At 37.9% G+C, this 19,791-nt stretch overlaps 1 protein-coding gene across 4 annotated transcripts in view; it reads left to right on the plus strand.

Moving 5' to 3' along the window:
• Nucleotides 1-19,791, plus strand: part of TANK (TRAF family member associated NFKB activator) — a 99,139-nt gene that overhangs the window by 16,396 nt on the left and 62,952 nt on the right. The window contains exons 1-2 of one of the 4 annotated variants that reach the window (XM_054478933.2): nucleotides 7,139-7,298; nucleotides 8,098-8,225. The exons of 1 other annotated variant lie outside the window; for it this stretch is intronic. In XM_054478933.2, coding sequence (XP_054334908.1) covers nucleotides 8,101-8,225 — 125 coding nt within the window. In that variant the 5' untranslated portion in view covers nucleotides 7,139-7,298; nucleotides 8,098-8,100. Of the gene's footprint in view, nucleotides 1-7,138; nucleotides 7,299-7,509; nucleotides 7,635-8,097; nucleotides 8,226-19,791 lie in introns of those variants that run through there. 2 more of the 4 variants (XM_054478934.2, XM_054478932.2) reach the window with 2 other exon arrangements.

Below are 19,791 nucleotides of genomic sequence, written 5' to 3' on the forward strand. Positions count from 1 at the left end.
TGTTTTTATATTCTCCTTTTGTTCATAAATCATTTTCCTGATTTCTTTTAGTTCTTTGTCCATGGTTTTCTTCAGTTCTTTGGGCATATTTAAGGCAACTGATTGAAAGTCTTTTTCTATTAAGTCCAATATAGAGACCTTCTCAGTATGAACTTTTAAAGACATTTTAAGTGATAATTATGACTTTTTATTTAAATTAAAAATCAGGCTGGGTGTGATCCCAATTCACACCTGTAATCCCAGCACTTTGGGAAGCAGAGGCAGATGGATCTCTTGAGCTCAGGAGTTTAATACCAGCCTGGGCAACATGGTGAAACCCTGTCTCTACAAAAAATACAAAAATTAGCCAGGCATGATGGTGCACGTCTGTAGTCCCAGCTACTCAGGAGCATAAGGTGGGAGAATCACATGAGCCCAGGAAGTCAAGGCTGCAATAAGCCAAGATCATGCCCTGCACTCCAGCCTGGGTGACAACAGTGAGACCCTGTCTCAAAAAAAAAAAAAAAAAAAAAAATCAACTGCATGTAGAACCACCTACTAAGTTACAGGAATTTTCTATATTACCCAATATTTACTGCAGTCCTCCTGTAGGCCAGGTCTTGTTCATACATTATTTTGTTGGACAAGTACACTAGACCTTTGACAGGAGAAGAAACTGAGGCACAGGATTAGTAAAGTCATATGATTAGTAAATGGCAATACCAACATATGAACGAGGCAACTTTAACACAGAACTCTCACTTACAATCATCATGCTTTAGCTTCTCTCAGCTGTAGTTTGCCTTCATGAGGGCAATGATAACCTAAGACTCTGCCTAGTGAGTACAAGTTTCTCTAACATCAGTCATAATGGCCATCCTAAGCTTAAAAACATCCAAACATGTATCTTGAAATTTCAAGCATAATGCATGTCATAAAGAGGAAAGGACAGGTAAAATAGGAGCCCACAGCTGAGCCCACAGTCTTAACCTAGAAAGGAAATCAAGTGTGGCCTAGCTTAGAATCAGATCATTCAGTAGAGGACTCAACAGATCAGGTAAAATATGAGGAAAACATGTTCTAGGCTGAGGAAAGCAGCAAATACCTGAAAAGGACAAAAGAGTGATCACTTAAGGTATTAAAAGAAGCCCAAAATCACCAGGAAGAAGAAGCAGGACATAAGTCTGGAGAGTTAGGAAGATGCCTTATTCCAGGATTAAGATTTTGGATTTTATCCTAAAGGTGAGGGGAAGACATTTAATAGTTGTAGGTGGTAAAGAAACATAACAACATAGAATCTGACAAGGGAGAAAGTGCGGCAAACAATTAGGAGGTTAGCATTGTAACTATGAGTTGATGGTGGCTTGAACAAGGGGTAGGAATGGAGATAGATAGTGGCAATGGGGACATAGAGCGTAAGCATGCAAGAAATACTGCAGAGGAGTACTTACATGATGTACCTGATTGGGTGACAGATTGAATGTTGGGAATTAAGATATTTAAATCTTTTTATGTGGACAATGTTTTAATTTCTTTCTTCCTCTATTAACATAAAAATTAAGCATACACTTTTTTTTTTTTTGAAACAGAGTCTCACTCTGTTGCCCAGGCTGGAGTGCAGTGGAGCCATCTCAGGTCACTGCAACCTCCGCCTCCCAGGTGCAAATGATTCTTGGGTGCCTCAGCCTCCTAAGTAGCTGGGATTACAGACGTGTACCACAATACCTGGCTAATTTTTGTATTTTTAGTAGAGACGAATTTTCTCCATGTTGGCCAGGCTGGTCTCGAACTCCTGGCCTCAAATGATCTGCCTGCCTTGGCCTCCCAAAGTGATAGGATTACAGGCGTGAGCTACCATGCACAGCCAAAAACAAGCGTACACTTTTAAATTCTACTTGTAGTTATTTATCTTCATATTAAAAAAACTAAAATGATACATCTTCAATTATTATACTTAGAATGAGATCCTGTAATTTTCTTATTTCTATATATAGATTAGAAAATGAGTAAAATAGCAGAACACATTTACTTCCTGCCACCTCTTTCCCACCCACTTGCGTATTTGTTGCTGTAATCAGAAAGTTGTGACCATATTATTATTATTAAATTATTTATTAGGTAATAATTTGTATCTTATGTGTCAAAAATTACATTTTTCCATTGCTTTATAGTTGCAACATGTTTTTAATTTATGTTTAAATTATTTCAAATGTTTTCTAATATTTATTTTATATCAAAATTTCACCTTTCTTGAGTTTTAAATTTTGACTTCTTCTTGAGTAAGGGAAGCATATCTTCAATTGTTTCAGAAAATGGGTGGTATGATGTTTGAACCTTGAGGTATCTGAGAATGTCTTTGTTTTCCTTTTCTTGAATAAATGATAACTTGAGTAGGCAGACGCTATAGGTCAAATCTTTCCCAGACAACTGTAGATGTTATTCTATTCAGCTTTTGAAGTTTAATGCTGAAGACAAGTTTTTCTTCCTTTGCAATTAATTTTTTTTCCACCTGGATTCTTGTTGAACTTTTTCCATACCTTAGATACCAGAAGCCTTCCTTCACCCTCTTAAGGCTGGACGATGGCCTTTCCAATGTGTTTTCAGAGTACCATATATTACCCCTAATGTAAAATCATAATACCACATTGTATAATAATTGCCTGATTCTTGTATGTATGTCACCCAGTATAGACACCAAGTTCTTTAAAGGTAGGACAGTGTCTTAGTGATCTTTCTACCCCTAATTCTTAGCACACAGCAAATATTCCCAAAATATTCACTGATTAAATTAATGAATTGATAGGGCATTTAATATTGAAATTTTTAACAAGATAGGTCATTAATATATTTCAAAACACATTGAGTCATTTTCATTTTTACGAAGTATTGTATTGGTTCAAAGCATTACTTCAGATAGCTTCTGATATATCTGTGGTCGCCGTCTCTGTTCTATTTACCCCAATCTCTTCTTCAGGAAGAAGTTGGGGCATAATCTTTCTACCATTTCCTTTAATGGTTGTCACCTATTTGTACTTTCCATTCATATTTTGGAAGAGTTTTTCAAGCTTTTACTCTAATCATTGATTTATTATTCTGCAATACTGATTCCACCTTTGATTGTGTCCAAATTATATGTGAATTTTGCCATTGCATGTTGTGTGCATGTGTCCTTACAGCCTTAATTTATCCAACTTTGGTTTTATTTCACCTTGTCTCTAGTTCCCTCCTTATCTTAGTCTAATAGCTTATCATATATTTCATCTCTTTTTGCATAGAAAATACAAAGCAGATTCTCTCCATATACTTCTGCTTCTGGTAAATCATTTTCCAAAGTATTCACTTTCTTTGTATTTTGAAGACTCTCTTTCAGACAGCATAATCTTTTCAAAGGGATGCTTTCTCTTGTAATTACTCGTTCCAAGCCTTGTGTCAACCTTACTACCTGAATGTGTGGATTTTGGTTCTTGGCTCTTCTCATTATCTGTCTGATGCTATTAGTTCTTCAGCATAGATGTTGAGCTGGAAGACATATAGACATGCACAGTCAACAGCTAACTTTTTGGCTTGAAGCTGACATTTATCAACTTTGTCACTGCGGGTGTTGGGCTGAGGTGAGATTCCTTACCTTTAATAGCTAGTTACTTTACTATAAAGAGAAGAATTCCTGGTTAATCAGAAACAATGATTTGTCTTTTTCTTGATAAGAACCATATATGAAAAACTAAACCCCCAGAGAAACAAACACCCAGTTCTGTCTGCCCAACCCCTTTCATTATTAGTTTCCTAAGCTTGGACACAGAGCATTACACCTATCCACTCCCTTTGGGTTATTGCTGGTGTTCTCTAGGCCATAGCTCCAAAATGGGTCATAGAGAGAGAAACTAATGGGAGAGATTAGGGCAAAGAGGTGTAAAATACTTCTTAGCCATCACACATAGCGGTGGAGTTACGAGTAGGGGCCGTGAGGCAGGTAGCTTCCTTACTATCCTTCCATACCAACACCTTTGCTTGCCTTCCAACAAAAAAGTACATGTCCATTTCAGCTTCACAGTTCTTGCAATAAGCGCAATATCCTATCAAATTCTGGAACTAGGGTGCGTGTCAACAGGGTTATAGCTGCTCTTATGGTACTTTTCTGTGAGTTAGAAAAAGCACCTCTCTGAGAAGACACAGGCTGAAGGAGGCAAGGCTTTGCAACTGAGCACAGCCTGCTCAACCATACACAGTGGCCCTGGTTGTCAGTCTGCCTTCCAAGGCCATTGTGAGTTCTCATGTTTTTCTGATTTTTCATAGGCATTTTAGTTGGAGAGTCTGCAATATAAACAGCCAGTCCAGATGTCATCGTAAATCAGAAGTCAACCAGATTCCATTAATAGTGATATTTCACATTAAAGATTTGACTGAGAACATAACTGACATTCCAAGTCATAGTAAGTGTTTATATTGCCAGGTTTCCTTGTCCTTAGGTTTATATTCAGAATTCTCAATAAATTATTAAGCAGTTTTAAAACTAGGATTCAAAATATTTTTGAGACAGAGTCTTTCTCTGTTATCCAGGCTGGAGTGCAGCGGCGTGATCTTGGCTCACTGAAATTTCTGCCTTCTGGGTTCAAGTGATCCTCCTACCTCAGCCTCCCATATAGCTGGGATTACAGTGTGCACCACCAAACCTGGCTAATTTTTGTATTTTCAGCAGAAACGGGTTTTCACCATGTTGGCCAGCTGGTCTCAAACTCCTGACCTCAAGTGATCAGCCTGCCTTGGCCTCCCGAAGTGCTGGGATTACAGGCGTGAGCCACTACACCCGTCCAGGTTCCAAAATATCTTTTAAAGGCCTGCAATTCTCCCATTTTATTTTAATAATAATTAATTAATTATTATTAAATAGAGACGTGGTCTCACTATGTTGCCCAGGCTGGTCTCAAACTCCTGTGCTCAAGTGATCCTCTGCCCTTGGCCTCCGAAAGTGTTAGGATTATATGTGTGAGCACCACACCTGGTCAGTTCCCCATTTTCATGTCATCATACCCAACCTCCAATGCCACATCACTGCACACTAACTTGAGGTATATAATAATATGAGTGAAGGAAAATTGGAATAAAATTATGTCATTATTTTAAAAGATTATTCCTCAAATAAATGTCTCAACTCAATTTCTAACCTTTGTAAAACAAATTGTATGTGAATTCTTAAAAAATCATCATTATAGGAAAAGGAAAATGTTTGATACCATTTTAGCATTGTTTAGAAAATAATTCTACCAGCATTTATGCATATTTCACATATAGGGGAATTATGCAGCCACTTCTCTTCAAGACTACAACATCATGGAAGTGGAAGAGAAAAATACATATTTAAGAAATGTGCATATCTAGCTTATTTCCTTATTCAAAGTTTTTAGCACCTCCATATTTCAAAATGCCTATGCATTCAGCTTTAGACTCTGAGTATATTACTAAATTCCACTATTTCAATCAGAAATCTTCAAACCAGCTTATTTAATTCGCTCAAGCAGTGCTGAATAAACTGGACTTCATCAAAATTAAGAATTTCTGCTTTGCAATAGATATTGTCAAGAGAGTAAAAAGACAAGCCACAGGCAAGGAGAAAATTTTTTGCAAAAGACATATCTGATAAAGGACTGTTATCAAAAATACAAAGAACACTTAAAACTCAACATTTGGAAAACAACCTGATTTAAAAATGGGCCAAAGGCCTTTACCTCCCCAAAGAAGATAACCAGATGGTAAATAAACAGCCATATGAAAAGATCCTCCACATCATATGTCATCAGGGAAATGCAAATTAAAACAACAATAAAATACGACACACATCTATTAGAATGGCCAAAATCCAGAACACTTACAACACCAAATGCTGGCAAGGATTTGGAGCAAGGAACTCTTATTCATTCCTGGTGGGAATGCAAAATGGTAGCCACTTTGGAAGACAATTTGGCAATTGCTTACAAAACTAAACATTCTCTTACCTTATGATCCAGCAATCATACTACTTGGTGTTTATCCAAAGGAGATGAAAACTTATGTCCACACAAAAAAACCTGCACACAGATATTTATAACAGCTTTTTTTCATCACACTGGTGTGAGGAATGTTGATAATGGGGAAGGGCTATGCTTGTGTAGGGGCAGAAAGTATATGGAAAATCTCTGGACATTCCTTTACATTTTGCTGTGAATCTAAAACTGCTCTCAAAAAAAGTTTAAATAATTTTTTTAAAGCAGTACTGTATTGTCATGTTTAACTCAATTACTTATTACAAGAAAACTATTCAACTAGTCAAAACGTTATATAAGAAGTTTCTGTTGGTTAAAAACATTGTTTCAAATATATTTAGGCTTTGACTTTTAAAAGTATACAGCAACATTCAAGATAACTAGACAGAATGCACTGCAACTTGGCAGGTTTTTACATCCTTGGACTTACTGGCCTAAGGAAAGATGTGTAAACATCCATGATTCAGAAATACAGGGAGAAATTGGGGCAGCCAGACCTCATCCTCTTGCCCTAAAGGGAAAAGATATCTTTCTTGCGGTATCTAAGATTTGGATCTTAGAGAATATTCATGCATGGCTAGGAATTGAATAATGGGAAAGTCTTAATTCATGGGAAATTTTCTAATAAAGTTCCACCTCCATTTCCAGCCATTCCTCTTTAACAAATATTTAGTGAAAAATACTACTAGTTGGGGAGAAACCAAATGGGTATGTGTATATGTAGTGTTTCTCAGAGTGTGGACTTTAACCACCTTTAATTACATAAATTTACGAGGATCTGTTGAAAATGCAGGTTCCTGGGCTTCACTCCAGTTGCTCTGAAATGAAAGCTGTAGGAGTCGGTTGGTGAAACTACATTTTGTTTCTCAGGTGATTCTTGTGTACTCTAACTCATATATAGGGTGATGTTATTTATTTACTGGTTATTTATTTACCGGTTATTTATCGTTTGGCAACAAAATCCAGCAAAGACCCACAAGTTACCTTTACACTTGACATAGGATTCTCTTCCGCGGCTGACGCTTTTTTTTTTTTTTTTTTCCCTAAGAGGCGGGGACTTGGCTGGGCAGGGCAGGGGGAGGGCGCTGGGCGGGGCAGGGAGGGGCGGGGCAGAAGAGCCCCGGGCTGGGCGGGGCAGGGCGGAATGGCCCTGGCCTTGTCGGGTGGAAGGTGAAGAGTTAATGGCTCCGCGCGCAGGCACTGCCCTCTGAACTGGAACAAAAAGCAACTTCCGGTTGGAGTCACTCGGCCAGGCGCCGGCGACCTGAGGGGAGAGGGAGCGCAGCTGAAACCGTGAACTCTGTGAGTAAGAAACTTTGTGAATTGGTGTGTCCGAATCCGTCAAGCACGACGTCGGAGAATTTGTATGCGTGAGCGAGAGGGACGCGCTGACAGTAGGGGCGCCGCAAGGAGAGAAGCGGAGGAGCAGCGGAGACAACCAATTTGCAGTTTGGGGAGGGATTTTGTGCGGGAGGAGCCACGCGAGTCCTTCCCCCGGAGAGGACTCCTTGTGGGGGGGTTTCCGGGCCCGCGATGTCAGCATAGCATCGTCGGCCTCTGCCCCAACGGCTTCAGGGGAGGGACTCGTCCCGGCTGCTTTGCCCGGGAAATGGGGGTGGAAGGGCCTGCGGTGTCGAGGTGAGCAGTGGACCCGCCAGGAACATTCCCGACTTCCTTCGGGAGAGGGACTGCCTCCTAGAATCAAGTAGTATCGTGGTTACTCTTTCGAAAACTTAATTGGTTCTTTCTGTTGCTTTCCCAACGTGGTTGCACAATTCCCCACTGCCTTCCTGTGGGGTGTCATCATAGCCTGGTCAATGAGAAGTTGGGTAACTTCCCAGAGGGTCACGGAGGGAGTGGGTGGCCAAGGCAGGAAGAACAGGAGCCAACTCCGCCCACAGTGGGAACCCAGGCGTTAGGTGGAGTCCTCACGCCGGTGTAAACTGACTAGCAACGAGTTACAGGCAGAAAAGCTGTGCTTTTCTAGAAGTAGAAAGAGGGGGAGGATAATCAAAGAAGAGCTGTGCCTTTATTGTTATGCTATAATGAGCAAAAGTAAAGCAGCCTTGCTATGTAAAGTGGTGTTTATCTCACCTCACAGGAGATGCTTTTGACAAGTTATAATCAGGGAGAGATGGTAGTAAAGGAAGTGAAGAAGCAACGTGAAATTGAAGGAAAAGAAAATGACCTGCCTCCTTACCGCGGTTGGAATACACACCCAAACGAGAGGTAGCAGAGAAGCAAGCAGTGCATTCTGTTAAAAATTATTGTGTCCTCATTTGAGAGAGGAGGGATCCTCAAATAATACAACTATGTCTAAAGCAGAAAGTGAAATCCTTCTCAGTCCTCTCCCCAGTTGTAATCCAAGCCTTCCACATCTTTCCTGTGTGTGCATAACTATGTTATTTTGCTTTCTTATGAAAATGAGATTATGCATACTGTTCGATAATCTGGTTCAGATTAAATGTATATATATATGGTGAAAGTCTTGCCATATGTAGCTCTATTTTATTGTAATGTTGGCGTGGTACTGCATTGTGTAGATGTACCAAATTATAGTTAACTATCACTTACTATGTCCTGTCCGTATATATTGCCCAATATTCTTCAAAATTATCTGTTTCTCATTAGACCACAGGTTTCATTAATCCTTTGCGAAATATATGGCAGATATTTTCAAGAATTATCAATGCTTTGGTTTAAAATGCCCAGGCTTTTTATCTCAGGTAAGAAGGTAGTCCCCACTCAAAAATTCTTAAAATCTTCTCCTATATTGCCTGTTAATTCTCTTTTTATGATTTACTCATTAAAACATCTGAAAATGATTTTTGTATACTAAGATAAGGATTTAATTTTTTTTCTTTGTTTTTATGACTGGGCAGCCATTTTTCCTGAAATCATTTGTTGAAATCACTTCTCTCCCAACTGACTAGAAATACCTCCTTAATATAGTAAATTCTCATGTGTACATGCATCTTTTCTTCAGACTCATCTGTTGCTTTGATCTTTTTGTCCCTTCCTTTAAAAATACCAATCTGCTTTGATATTACGTTTTCTAGTAATTCATAGGACAAGTCCCTCTTCATTTTTCCTTTTCAAAATTTTCTTGAATATAATTGCATTATCTTCGAGATAAAATTCAACATAAACTGTTCATGCTTCATTAAAATACTCTTTTTGGGATTTAACCATTATATTTTCTTATATTTTGTGACTGGTATGTAGATGAGTGTTTATGTATCTGGCCAACTTTCTAAATTTATTAGTTTTAATAAATTATTTCACTTGAATTTTCTAGGAAGCAATCATCTAATTATAATTTATCTTATCTCTTTCTTTCTATGCTTTAGTGAATTGCGGGCTTCCCCAGAATGGTGGTAAATAAAACAGTGATTCTGGCCATCCTTTATCTTGTTTCTTAGTTTGGGGATGTTTTTATTATGTCATCATTAAATATGAAGTTACTATTAATTTCTAATAAATTATATTTATCAGGGAAGTTTCCTTTAATATTTCTAGCTCATTGTGATTTTTACAGAGAACTGTTTGGATTGCATCCAAAGTCATTTTTGCAACTGGGGATGGGGAGTGTCCATTGTATTAGATAGCACTTTGAGAACAATTTTAAATAATAGATATTGGATGTTCATTTGGTGTGTATATATATTTCTTGTTGTGTTAAAAGAATGTGTCTTCATTACTTCTTAACATTTTTTCAGGAATGGAAGTTGGATTTTGTCAAATGGCTTTTTGATATCTATCATAACCTTTCATAGGTACTTTTCATCTTTGACCTAATAGGATAGTGAATTATTTTAGTATATTTCCAGTTTGTGAACCAATCTTACACTTGGTCATGGTGTGATATTTAAGTATATATTGGTTCCTTTGGTAGCATTTTTATTTAAAATCAATGATTGAGATTCATTTTATACTCACCTTTTTCTGTTATTTTTGCTAGGTTTTGGTATCAAGGTTATGCTGGTTCCTAAAAAGAACTGGGCAGAGTTCCTCTTCCTCTGCTCTGATGTAGTTTAAATAGCCTAAGAACTCTGCTCTTTGAAGATCTGAAAGAATTCACTCATGAAACCATGTGGGTCTGGGAGTACATTGTTCTTAAGACAGCAACAATACTCAGCAAAATGGTTCAGAACAAACAAAAACTCCTTGGAGTAAATAGAATTGAATGAAAGAGTCTGGGGACACAGTAATGTCAAGAACTAAGAACAGCTGCTGTACTGATGCTGGTTATTTCCCCCCTACACACGACTTTTTTTTCATGGACAAGGAAAAATGCTGTAGGTAGGCTGAGGCTGTTAAGTAAAATGTCTTGCTATTCTTTCTCTTCTCTTCTCCAGTTATGTTACAGAAGCAAGGGTATTGCTTCTACATGGGCAAGTTTGTCTATGCCCTGAAAGAAACCAAGAGTGAAACTCAACTGGGAAAGCATCAGTTTCACTTTGTTGTCACTAGCTTCCCAATTTTGCCGGGAAATTTCTTACTTTAAAGGTAATAACCAAGCTGACATTTTACTGTAGCCAAATCCTACAGAGGGTTTCAAAATGAGTGGGTGAAAAAATATACAAGCTTAACATGCTTATACTTCTTTAACATGAAGTGAAAATCATTAGCATAGTTCAGGTATGTGCATGGTATGTGCACGCACATGGAGCAGTGCTGTCATCTAACAGAAGCCCCCCTTTTTACTTGACTAATGGTTTACTGTTAATACATCGATAATAGTGTAAGTAATCTTTGATAGACTTTTATAAATGATTATTTCAAATGCTTTTTGATCACCTTCAAGAATATGACCTGAGACAGGTAATGTAATTTAGCATTTGCATCTATGAACTGTGGAGGATACCTACAGACACTAAAGTGTTACTAACAGTAGGATGCAGGCATTATGTGAATGCGTGGGTATTTTATTTCCATTTATGGGCTATTATAGCAAAAATAATTGGGGACTTGCCCATGATGAAAGAAGACTGAATTTTTTTAAAACCATACCTTTGTCCAAAAGCAAATGGTAAATAAAAATAGCCTGTTGACATAAAGCTTCGCTATTTCGATGCTATGCATTAGCTGATTGACTGTTACGGTTTATCCTTTTTGTTTTCTAACACCTTATAAGCATAAAATATTACTGTTTAATTGCAGTTCGTTTGTGTTCAGTTATGTAAAGCCTAGTTTTAGTTTCTATTTCCTGTAGGATTTATGCTGTGGCTGCCATTTCCCACCTGCTATTTCTTATGCTTGCTGCCATGGTTTTGAATCATAAATACAGGGAAAGAGGAGGCTATTATTTAGATATGTAACAAAAATCTCTTTATAGTTCAGAACCAAGATTATGATTATCTTCAGGAAGGGATAACAGAATATGAAATGAACTACTTTTTCAGTGAGTTGTTAATTAATTTTCAAAGTCTTTTGAACTAAGTGCAGTATTTGGTCACTGTTCAAATAAGTTGAGGGTAACTGGTACCAAGCCCTATGCAACGGAAAACAGGCTTTGGGACCTATGTAGTACATGTGTCACATTTTCCAATTCCTAATCTATAAAAGCTTTTTAAATTGTGGTAAAATTCACATAAAATTTACCATCTTAACCTTTTTAAAGTATAAGGTTCAATAATGTTAAGTGCATTCACATTGCTGTGCAACCAAGAAAAACATTTTTAAAGGGACTTATTTTTCTTAAGGAAAAGAGTTTGGGAAGTAAATGACGGCAATTGTTTGTCTCATGGAAAATTTCCTGGACAGTAACTTTTTACCTTCAGAGATATACTCTCTATAAATGGTAATTATCAGTAGTAAGTTATGAGAGTAAACAGTTTGAGTACTAGTGATCTATAATAGCTTTTACTTAACACCAATACTTTTTTTTTTTTTTTTTTGCAAAAAGAAGGGTCTACTGAAAATAGGTTGCTAACATTGAAAACAAAGTATTTTAAGTCATTGCAGTAAGGAATTACTGGAAATTGAGTAGACAAAGAAAATTAATATGAGTTCCATTTTGATGGTTACTTAGCAAGTTGAAGTTATGGGAGTCTTTGAAATAGTTGCAGTAGAATGAAGTATGAGAATTGTTCTATTGGACAGCAAAACAACCCAATCAGGTAATAGTTTTGCCAGAGAGTGACTTGCTATAAGGGACAGAAGTTAGAGACTTAGATTCTTTCAAAATAAAGGATTTTTTTTAATTGCTTGAAGAAAGATTTTTGGAATCAACAAATCAACTGTTATTGTGAGAGATTTAAGTGGTTTTACTATTCATAACCATTTATTATGTGGCATTTACTGGAATGTGATTTCATAACCTCAAGTATTTGGAATCCCAAAAGTAGAAATGCCTTTCCCTTGATATTGTTGTTTCTCAACCTTTAAAAATCCATATTTCCTTTCTGATAAACATTAAAATCTCACAAATCCTAGAGGATTGTAATACATGTTCCTTCCCATACAGTCCTACTCCTCCTCTACATCTCACCATACTGACTACAGACTTTCTCTTCTAGTTCCCTCATCTGTGAATATTATGCAAAGTCCTTTATATGATTTATGTAATAGATTTTTAATATTAACTATTTTAAAATTGCATATCCTTCCTCCCCCATCTTCAGATTCTAACACTGCCCCTACTCAGAGGAGAGGATACCCCTTAACGATTACTCAGTTGAGCACAGCCAACTGAGCAGTGCCATGTTTATGTTCACCTCAGAGGAGTAGAACATCACATGCCTACTTTCCGTTTTGGTGCTATACTGTTTAGTTGTGCAGTTAAACCCATAACATTTGATAAATAGTCTCAGAGAAAGAAGTATTACTGGAGAAAAAAAGGAAGTAAGGCAAAACTGAGACTCATGGGTGTGGTCTTTGACAGTGAAATCTTTTAGCTCTTGCAAGATCGCATAGAAAATGTCACCAAGTTCTAACATCCAGCAAAATGGAGAACATGTACTGGGGAGCTTTGGGTTTAACCAGTGAGATTGTCTTGTTTATCCTGTTGCATTTAGCCTTCCAGCTTATGGAAAAATACAAAATTCAAATTCTAACACTGCTGGATTTATGATATTTAAGGTTTCTGTTATATCAGCTGCCTGGATGGAGCACAGAAACAGTGTAGTACAATATGCTATGGGTATATTCATGACCAAAGTTTACAACATGGAAGGAGAATAGAAATGCAAGAGGTCAGTTGGGGAATTAGCTGCTTGTGTTATATAACTCCCTAAAAGTAGAAAATGATCACAAGTAAATGTGAGTAGTGACAGTTCTCTTCCATTTCCTTTCTTCAGGTAAGGAAAACACACTTAATATTTTTGAGTGTTTTTAAAGGTCTTCCTAACCATCCAAAAGAGAAGATGTCTTATTTATGTGTATATGCCGTGTTGTTGACTGATTTTTTTGCTTTTTACTCCTGATGTGTTTTGTGGATGAGAAGGCAAACATATAACTAAGATACAGAAAAGACCAAGATGTAGTGGGGCACAGTGGCTGGACGCCTATAATCTCAACTACTCAGAAGGCTGAGGTGGAAGGATTGCTTGAGGCGAGGAGTCCAGGCTGCAGTGGGCTATGATTGCACCACCACACTTGCTGCACTCTACCCTGGGGGACAGAGCGAAGCTCTGTCTCAAAAAAAACAAAAAACAAAACAAAACAAAAACACAGAATGTGTCTTTCATTCACTATTCACCTCTTTATGTACTACAGTGGCAACTTTTCTGAAATAGAATATAAACTCATCTTATTCATAGCCCAAGGGGTTGGGAAAGGCTGGTGGCTTTCTTTTCTAGGGCAAAGTGGAAGGGGTAGCAGTTACTTAAGGTGATTTCCTTTCCCCATCCTGAAACTGCTTTAGATTTGAGTTGGTCTCTCACCACAAGTGTGAACTCTGGCAGAACATTTACCCAGAAACAGAATAGGCTCAGCAGTTGGGGAAACCCAGCAGAGGGGCCTTGCCTGCCTCCCAAATTACTCACACTTGTCTCTACCACCTACAAAAAAGTAGACCTTACTAAAGAATGACTAATCATCCTGGGGCCAAGATGGCAAAAATCCTACCTTTAAGCCTTTTGATTCTCTTCAAACGTGGAATTCCAATGTATATATACATAACTGATCAAAGCTCAGATGTTCTGGTTGAACAGGCAGTTAGAGGTGGAACATGGTTTGGCTCATACACTCTCAGCCTCAGTGCAGCTCCAGAGGCACCACTACTTACTCTTAATTACTACTTTCTTTGTCCAGGATTGGTTGGCTGTCATTTGGCAGGATAATAATGGCTGCGAAAGACAACAGACTTAAGATATTGTATCTATTGTCAACCTAAAGAAACTGAGGCAAAATTAATATAGGGAATTTATTTGGGTAAAGGTTGAGGACAGCTGCCTTGGACACACTTCCAGGTTGCCTTCGGGGGTTGCTCCATTCGGCCTTTGTTGAAACCAGGTTTTTTTTTTTTTGAGATGGAGTCTCACTCTGTCGCCCAGGCTGGAGTGCAGTGGCGCTATCTTGTCTCACTGCAAGCTCCACTTCCCAGGTTGATGCCATTCTTCTGCCTCAGCCTCCCAAGTAGCTGGGACTACAGGCGCCCGCCACCACGCCCAGCTAATTTTTTTGTATTTTTTAGTAGAGACAGGGTTTCACCGTGTTAGCCAGGATGGTCTCGATCTCCTGACCTCGTGATCCACCCGCCTCAGCCTCCCAAAGTGCTGGGATTACAGGTGTGAGCCACCGTGCCCGGCCGCAACCAGGTTTTTAAAGGCAAAAGAGGGCAAGGAATGGGCTGATACTTAGTTATTTGATAGGAATTCTCATTGGTTTACAGAAATAACACTGATTAGTGATTATACATTGTTGAACTATAGGACATGAGTTTTGGTATCTAATGTATGGCATTTTATGGCTACTTGGCATCACAGAGTAGGTAGCTTCAAGAGGGTCATTTAGTTCACAGGGGAGAGTGAGGTGTGACTGCTGTCACACACTTACATTTCAGTGCCTCTCTGGGCCTGATAATTAAAAGGGGTTTGCACTCCTCACATTAAAATTTTTATTTCTCACTATGAAATAAGGAGGGAAGTTCATTTTAAAAGGAGTGGCGGAATAAGGAGAATTGGAGAACCAGTACAGAAGATTCAAAACCCAGATAGTAGAAGTCCCAGAAAGGAATACAAAAGGAAAGAAATTGCCCCAAAAAATTTTCAAGAAAATTTCCAAGAACTGAAGGAGGAATTTCCAGATTGAAAGGGCCCACCAAACACCTATTGCTATGGTATAGTCCATGGCCAGGTATGGTCCTGAAATTTCAGAATCCTAGGGACAAAGAGAAAAAAAATCCTAATAGTTTTCAAAGAGAAAAGAATCGGTTAAGGCCAGGCACAGTGGCTTATGCCTATAATCCAAGCACTTTGGGAGGCCAAGGCAGGAAGATCACCTGAGGCTGGGAGTTCAAGACCATCCTGGCTAACATGGTGAAACCCCATCTCTACTAAAAATACAAAAATTAGCTGGGTGTGGTGGCACACGCCTGTAGTCCCAGCTACTAGGGAGGCTGAGGCACAAGAATCGCTTGAATCCCGGAGGTGGAGGTTGCAGTGAGCTGAGATCACACCATTGCACTCCAGCCTCGAGCAACAGAGTGAGAATTGTACAAGATCAGGAATCAAAATCGATCTGATCCTCAACAAAAATAAACAGAAGCTAGAAGATAGCATAGCAAAACTTTCAGAATTCTGAGGAAAAATTACTTCCAACCTAGAACTCTTAACTAGCCAAAGTATCAGTTAAGTCAGAGGGTAAAGATATTTTTAGTTATGCAAAGCCTCAAGAAATTTACTTCCCAAACACTTTCTTAGGAAGCTGTTAGAAGATTTGTGTCACCACGTGGGGATATAAAACAAGAAAAGATTTAGGAGACTGAAAATGAGGGATTCAATTAGAGAAAGAAATGAGCAAAGGGTATCCCCAAATTCAAGGTAAAGAAGGTCCCAAGATGAAGGCTTTCCATCAGGCATAGAGAGCAACTAGTCTAGACTGGAGCAAGCCAGAAAGCTTACAGAGTGATTCCTCTAAAGAGATAGAATACCTGAAGTGTCTGAATATATTGAGGAGTTGTATTAGTGATAATAGGAAACAAAGCAAACAGGAATTTTCAGGGGAAAAAATTTTCAGAAAAGGAAAAGCATCCATGGTATATTATATTGTTCAGCAGTGAATAGCATTACATAGTAATAAAGTAAAAGTTGAAAAACTGCTAATCTAATGAAAAATTAGATATAACTGTATTGGGGAAATAGGGGAGAACAGGAGGCAGGGGATGTTTAAAGAGAACTGAATCCTAATTTTCCATAATGAGGAGACAAAAACTGAAAAATCAGTAGTGGCAGTATTACATGTTATTTAGAGATACAGAGATAAATACAAAAAAGAATTAGTCAAAAGAATTGTTGTGAAGGTGAAGCAGGAAATAGGAAGGGGAAAGCAGAGGACTACTGTTTTTCTTATTTTGTAGAACTACACAACTCATTAAGATATAGGTATGTATAGCTCTGATTAAAATGAAAACTAAATTAGAGGGGAGAGAGCTAGAGATTGTGCTTTAGCAACAGAGACCTAGATTTATCTGGTTCTTCCGTTTTCTAATTCTGTGCCTTATGCAACTTATTTACCCTTTTGAAGCTCAGTTTTGAAGTTCAGTTTTCTCCTCTGTAAAGGGAAGACAATATATGCTTCTGCAGAGGGAAGATTAAAAATGAGGTAGTTTATGTAAAGCACCTGCAAATAGATCTTTGTTCTTATCCCAACCCCAGTGCTTCCCATGATCAAATAGGGAACCACCTTCTTCATTGTTGGGATGATTGCCATTCAAACAGAAGACTGAGATTGTCCTGATCCATGACTCTTTGTGCCTCTTTGAATTAAAGGCATGTCTTTGAGATCTATCTTGTCTTTCAACTATCTGTAGATAGTTTGAGAATTTAAATAGAATTAAGATGATTAGAGTATTGATAGGGGGAACATCAAGTTAAAAGTGTCCTTGCTATTAGTGGGAGATGGGCTGTGGTCAGTCAAATTTCTCAACAAGAACTTTAACAAATGCCATTAATAGAGAAAACATTTGTTTTCTCTATTAATTAAGTTGATGAGTTGTGGAAGTTTTATGGAAGCAAGATCAACAAAGTGCTGTTGCTCTGGGCCATCTGCCAAAGTATCAAAATACCTTTATTTATTTATTTGAGAAAGTCTTCTACCTTAGCAACTGCTATTTTTGTTCCTAAATTCTATATACTTCTTGTAGAATAATTAAAAAGCAGATCACTATGGGAAAAAAGGCAACTTTATGAAAGCCTGTTTCCCTGCGTTGGTGCATATTTGTATAGTGTTTTATAGTGCTTTCCAAGCTATGACTCGACCCCCATGGCAGTAATTTTAAATCCATCTTACATCTCCCCCCTGTACAAAATTAGATCCAGGAGTCTTGGACAGGGTTTGGTAATGTATTTTTTAAAACCACCGTGGATGATTCTAATGTACTGACAGGTTGAGAACCAATGTCCTACAGCCTGACTCTATGCCAAGATTCTAAATTGGGAGAAATGGGGGAACAGAGGTCCATAGAAAGGTTAAATGACTTGTTTACTCTCACTCATCACCAAGCCTGTCTAGACTGGACATGTATTCTGTACTTCAACTCTGATTTTATCTTCAGTTGACTAGGCTTTTTAATTCAGAGTATCTAATCTAAATTGCCTTAGCAGAGAAATTAGTACATTTTACACAAGATGTGGTATAGTTAAAAATATGGTTTGCAATCTTTATTTTATAGTGTCTTTCTATTTTTTTCCAGAGACAAAAGGAAGTGAAACAGCAAATCTGAGTTTCTAATCAACTATTGCTTCCCCACAGTAGGGTGGCACAGCAAGTGTTAAGATTTACTAGGTCTGAATATTCGTATTTGAGGTAAACTGGTGTGGCCTTGAAAAGGGTAGAAAGTTGGGTAATTTTGGCACAGACGCAAGTTTGAAAGGTTGGTCTGTTGGGCTGCCCAGGGATTTTTGTAGCCTTCTCTTTAGGAATATTCAACAGTCTGAAGGAGAGAACTTGTTGCATGGTACTGGATTAAAAATATTAGATCTGGTTTTAAGCTAATATATTAAAGTCATACCCTAAACATCTTCGGAATGACTGAAAATGGAGATCCGGAAATCTCTGAAACCTTATTTATTTTTTCATTCGAGTTCTCACAATTACTTCTAATAAAACAAGTTGTGACTTGCAAATCCAGCAGCCTATAGATGTCCTCAGGGAAATTAAAAACAAGGGATAAGAAGAGCTGTGGAGTCCTATGCCAGTGGTTAAGAGCACAGAGTAAAGCTTTATAATTATGTAGGTTTTTGCCTGTTCCTATTTATCGTTGGTAATGTTCTCAAGGCTAAATGGCTGCTCAGCTATTTTAAATTGTGATTTAAAGAGAAATTAGGCCCTTTTGTGAAAAGGTCCTCTATCTCTTGAAATTTCAACTCTTTTTTCATAGAAGAGCTCTCTTCCTCCATAGTGGTTTTTTCTGATACAGTAAATGACTCAGGATACTGGAGGGGCAGCCAACCCATTAACTCATAAGATTTAAACTACTTCTCTTTCGAAACAACTTTACCATTTATGAATCTTGTGTAGCCTGTGACTTCTCTTATGTTATTATCTTGTGTTTTGGGGGACCTTTTTGAGATTACTGAAAATATTTTTTTTCAGACTTTTCTGGTTAAGACCAGAGGATAGATACAAACTCTACCACTCTTTTGAAAAATCATTAGTACTACCGTATTATTTATTTATAAATCTGGTAGAGTAGAAGATACTTAAGGAAAATCTTGCATTCAAATACTCCGCCAGAGTTGTTTTTCCTGTTATTTAACAGCCTATAAAGGTTAACAAAGCAGAGCATTAGATAACATTTCTACATATTGGATTAATAGTCTTTTTACATAAAATAACAGACACAAAATGTCATACACTATTTTATGCATTTCCTACTTTTCCTTCTGACCTCCTTCAAAGAAATAATAAGTGGGCCTGTCCTCTTTTTTGGTTTATATTTGGTAGGAAAAACATGTACATCTTGTGCTATAAGGTGGTGCAACAATGTGTATTGCTTTTCTCTATTGTTTTCTTTTCAAAAATGTAGTTTTTTTCTGCCTTTTTTTTTTTTTTTTTTTTGGTAAAACGATTTTGGCCTAATTGGCCATCCAAGGATGTACTAGTATCAGGGGACATTAAAAACAGGACTTCAAGAATACAAACAATAGTGAAGGCATAGTTGCCTTCATTTTTTTCCTATAGATAATTATGCAGTTGATGCTTTCTTCCTCTTTATTATGATGTCTTTTCTAGCACTGTTGTCCAAAATTGGATTCAGTATCTTCCTTCTCCTCCTGAAAATTTTCTTTCTGTCACTTTATGTCTGGCTATCACCACTTTCTACTGGGTGTTTTGAAAACCAATGGCTGGTGAACCATCTGCAACAAAATCACCTGAGGCACTTTGCTAATTAGAATGTAGATTCCGAGGTCCCATTTCAGGCCAACTGATTTGCAGTCACAGGTACCTGAATTGCTGCCCTCTTGTCTACTGTGCACATCCAGTCGGCCACCAAATCCTGTTAATTCTACTCTTGAAATGCCTCTTGAATCCACTCATCTTTATTTCCCCTGCTCTAGTTCAAGCCCTCATCTTTTACCTAGAATACAGCAATAGTTGCCTGTGGTATAGCCTCACTTTGTCTCCCTCG

Source organism: Pongo pygmaeus, chromosome 11 (assembly GCF_028885625.2).
Source record: "Pongo pygmaeus isolate AG05252 chromosome 11, NHGRI_mPonPyg2-v2.0_pri, whole genome shotgun sequence".
NCBI classification, from domain to species: Eukaryota; Metazoa; Chordata; class Mammalia; order Primates; family Hominidae; genus Pongo; species Pongo pygmaeus.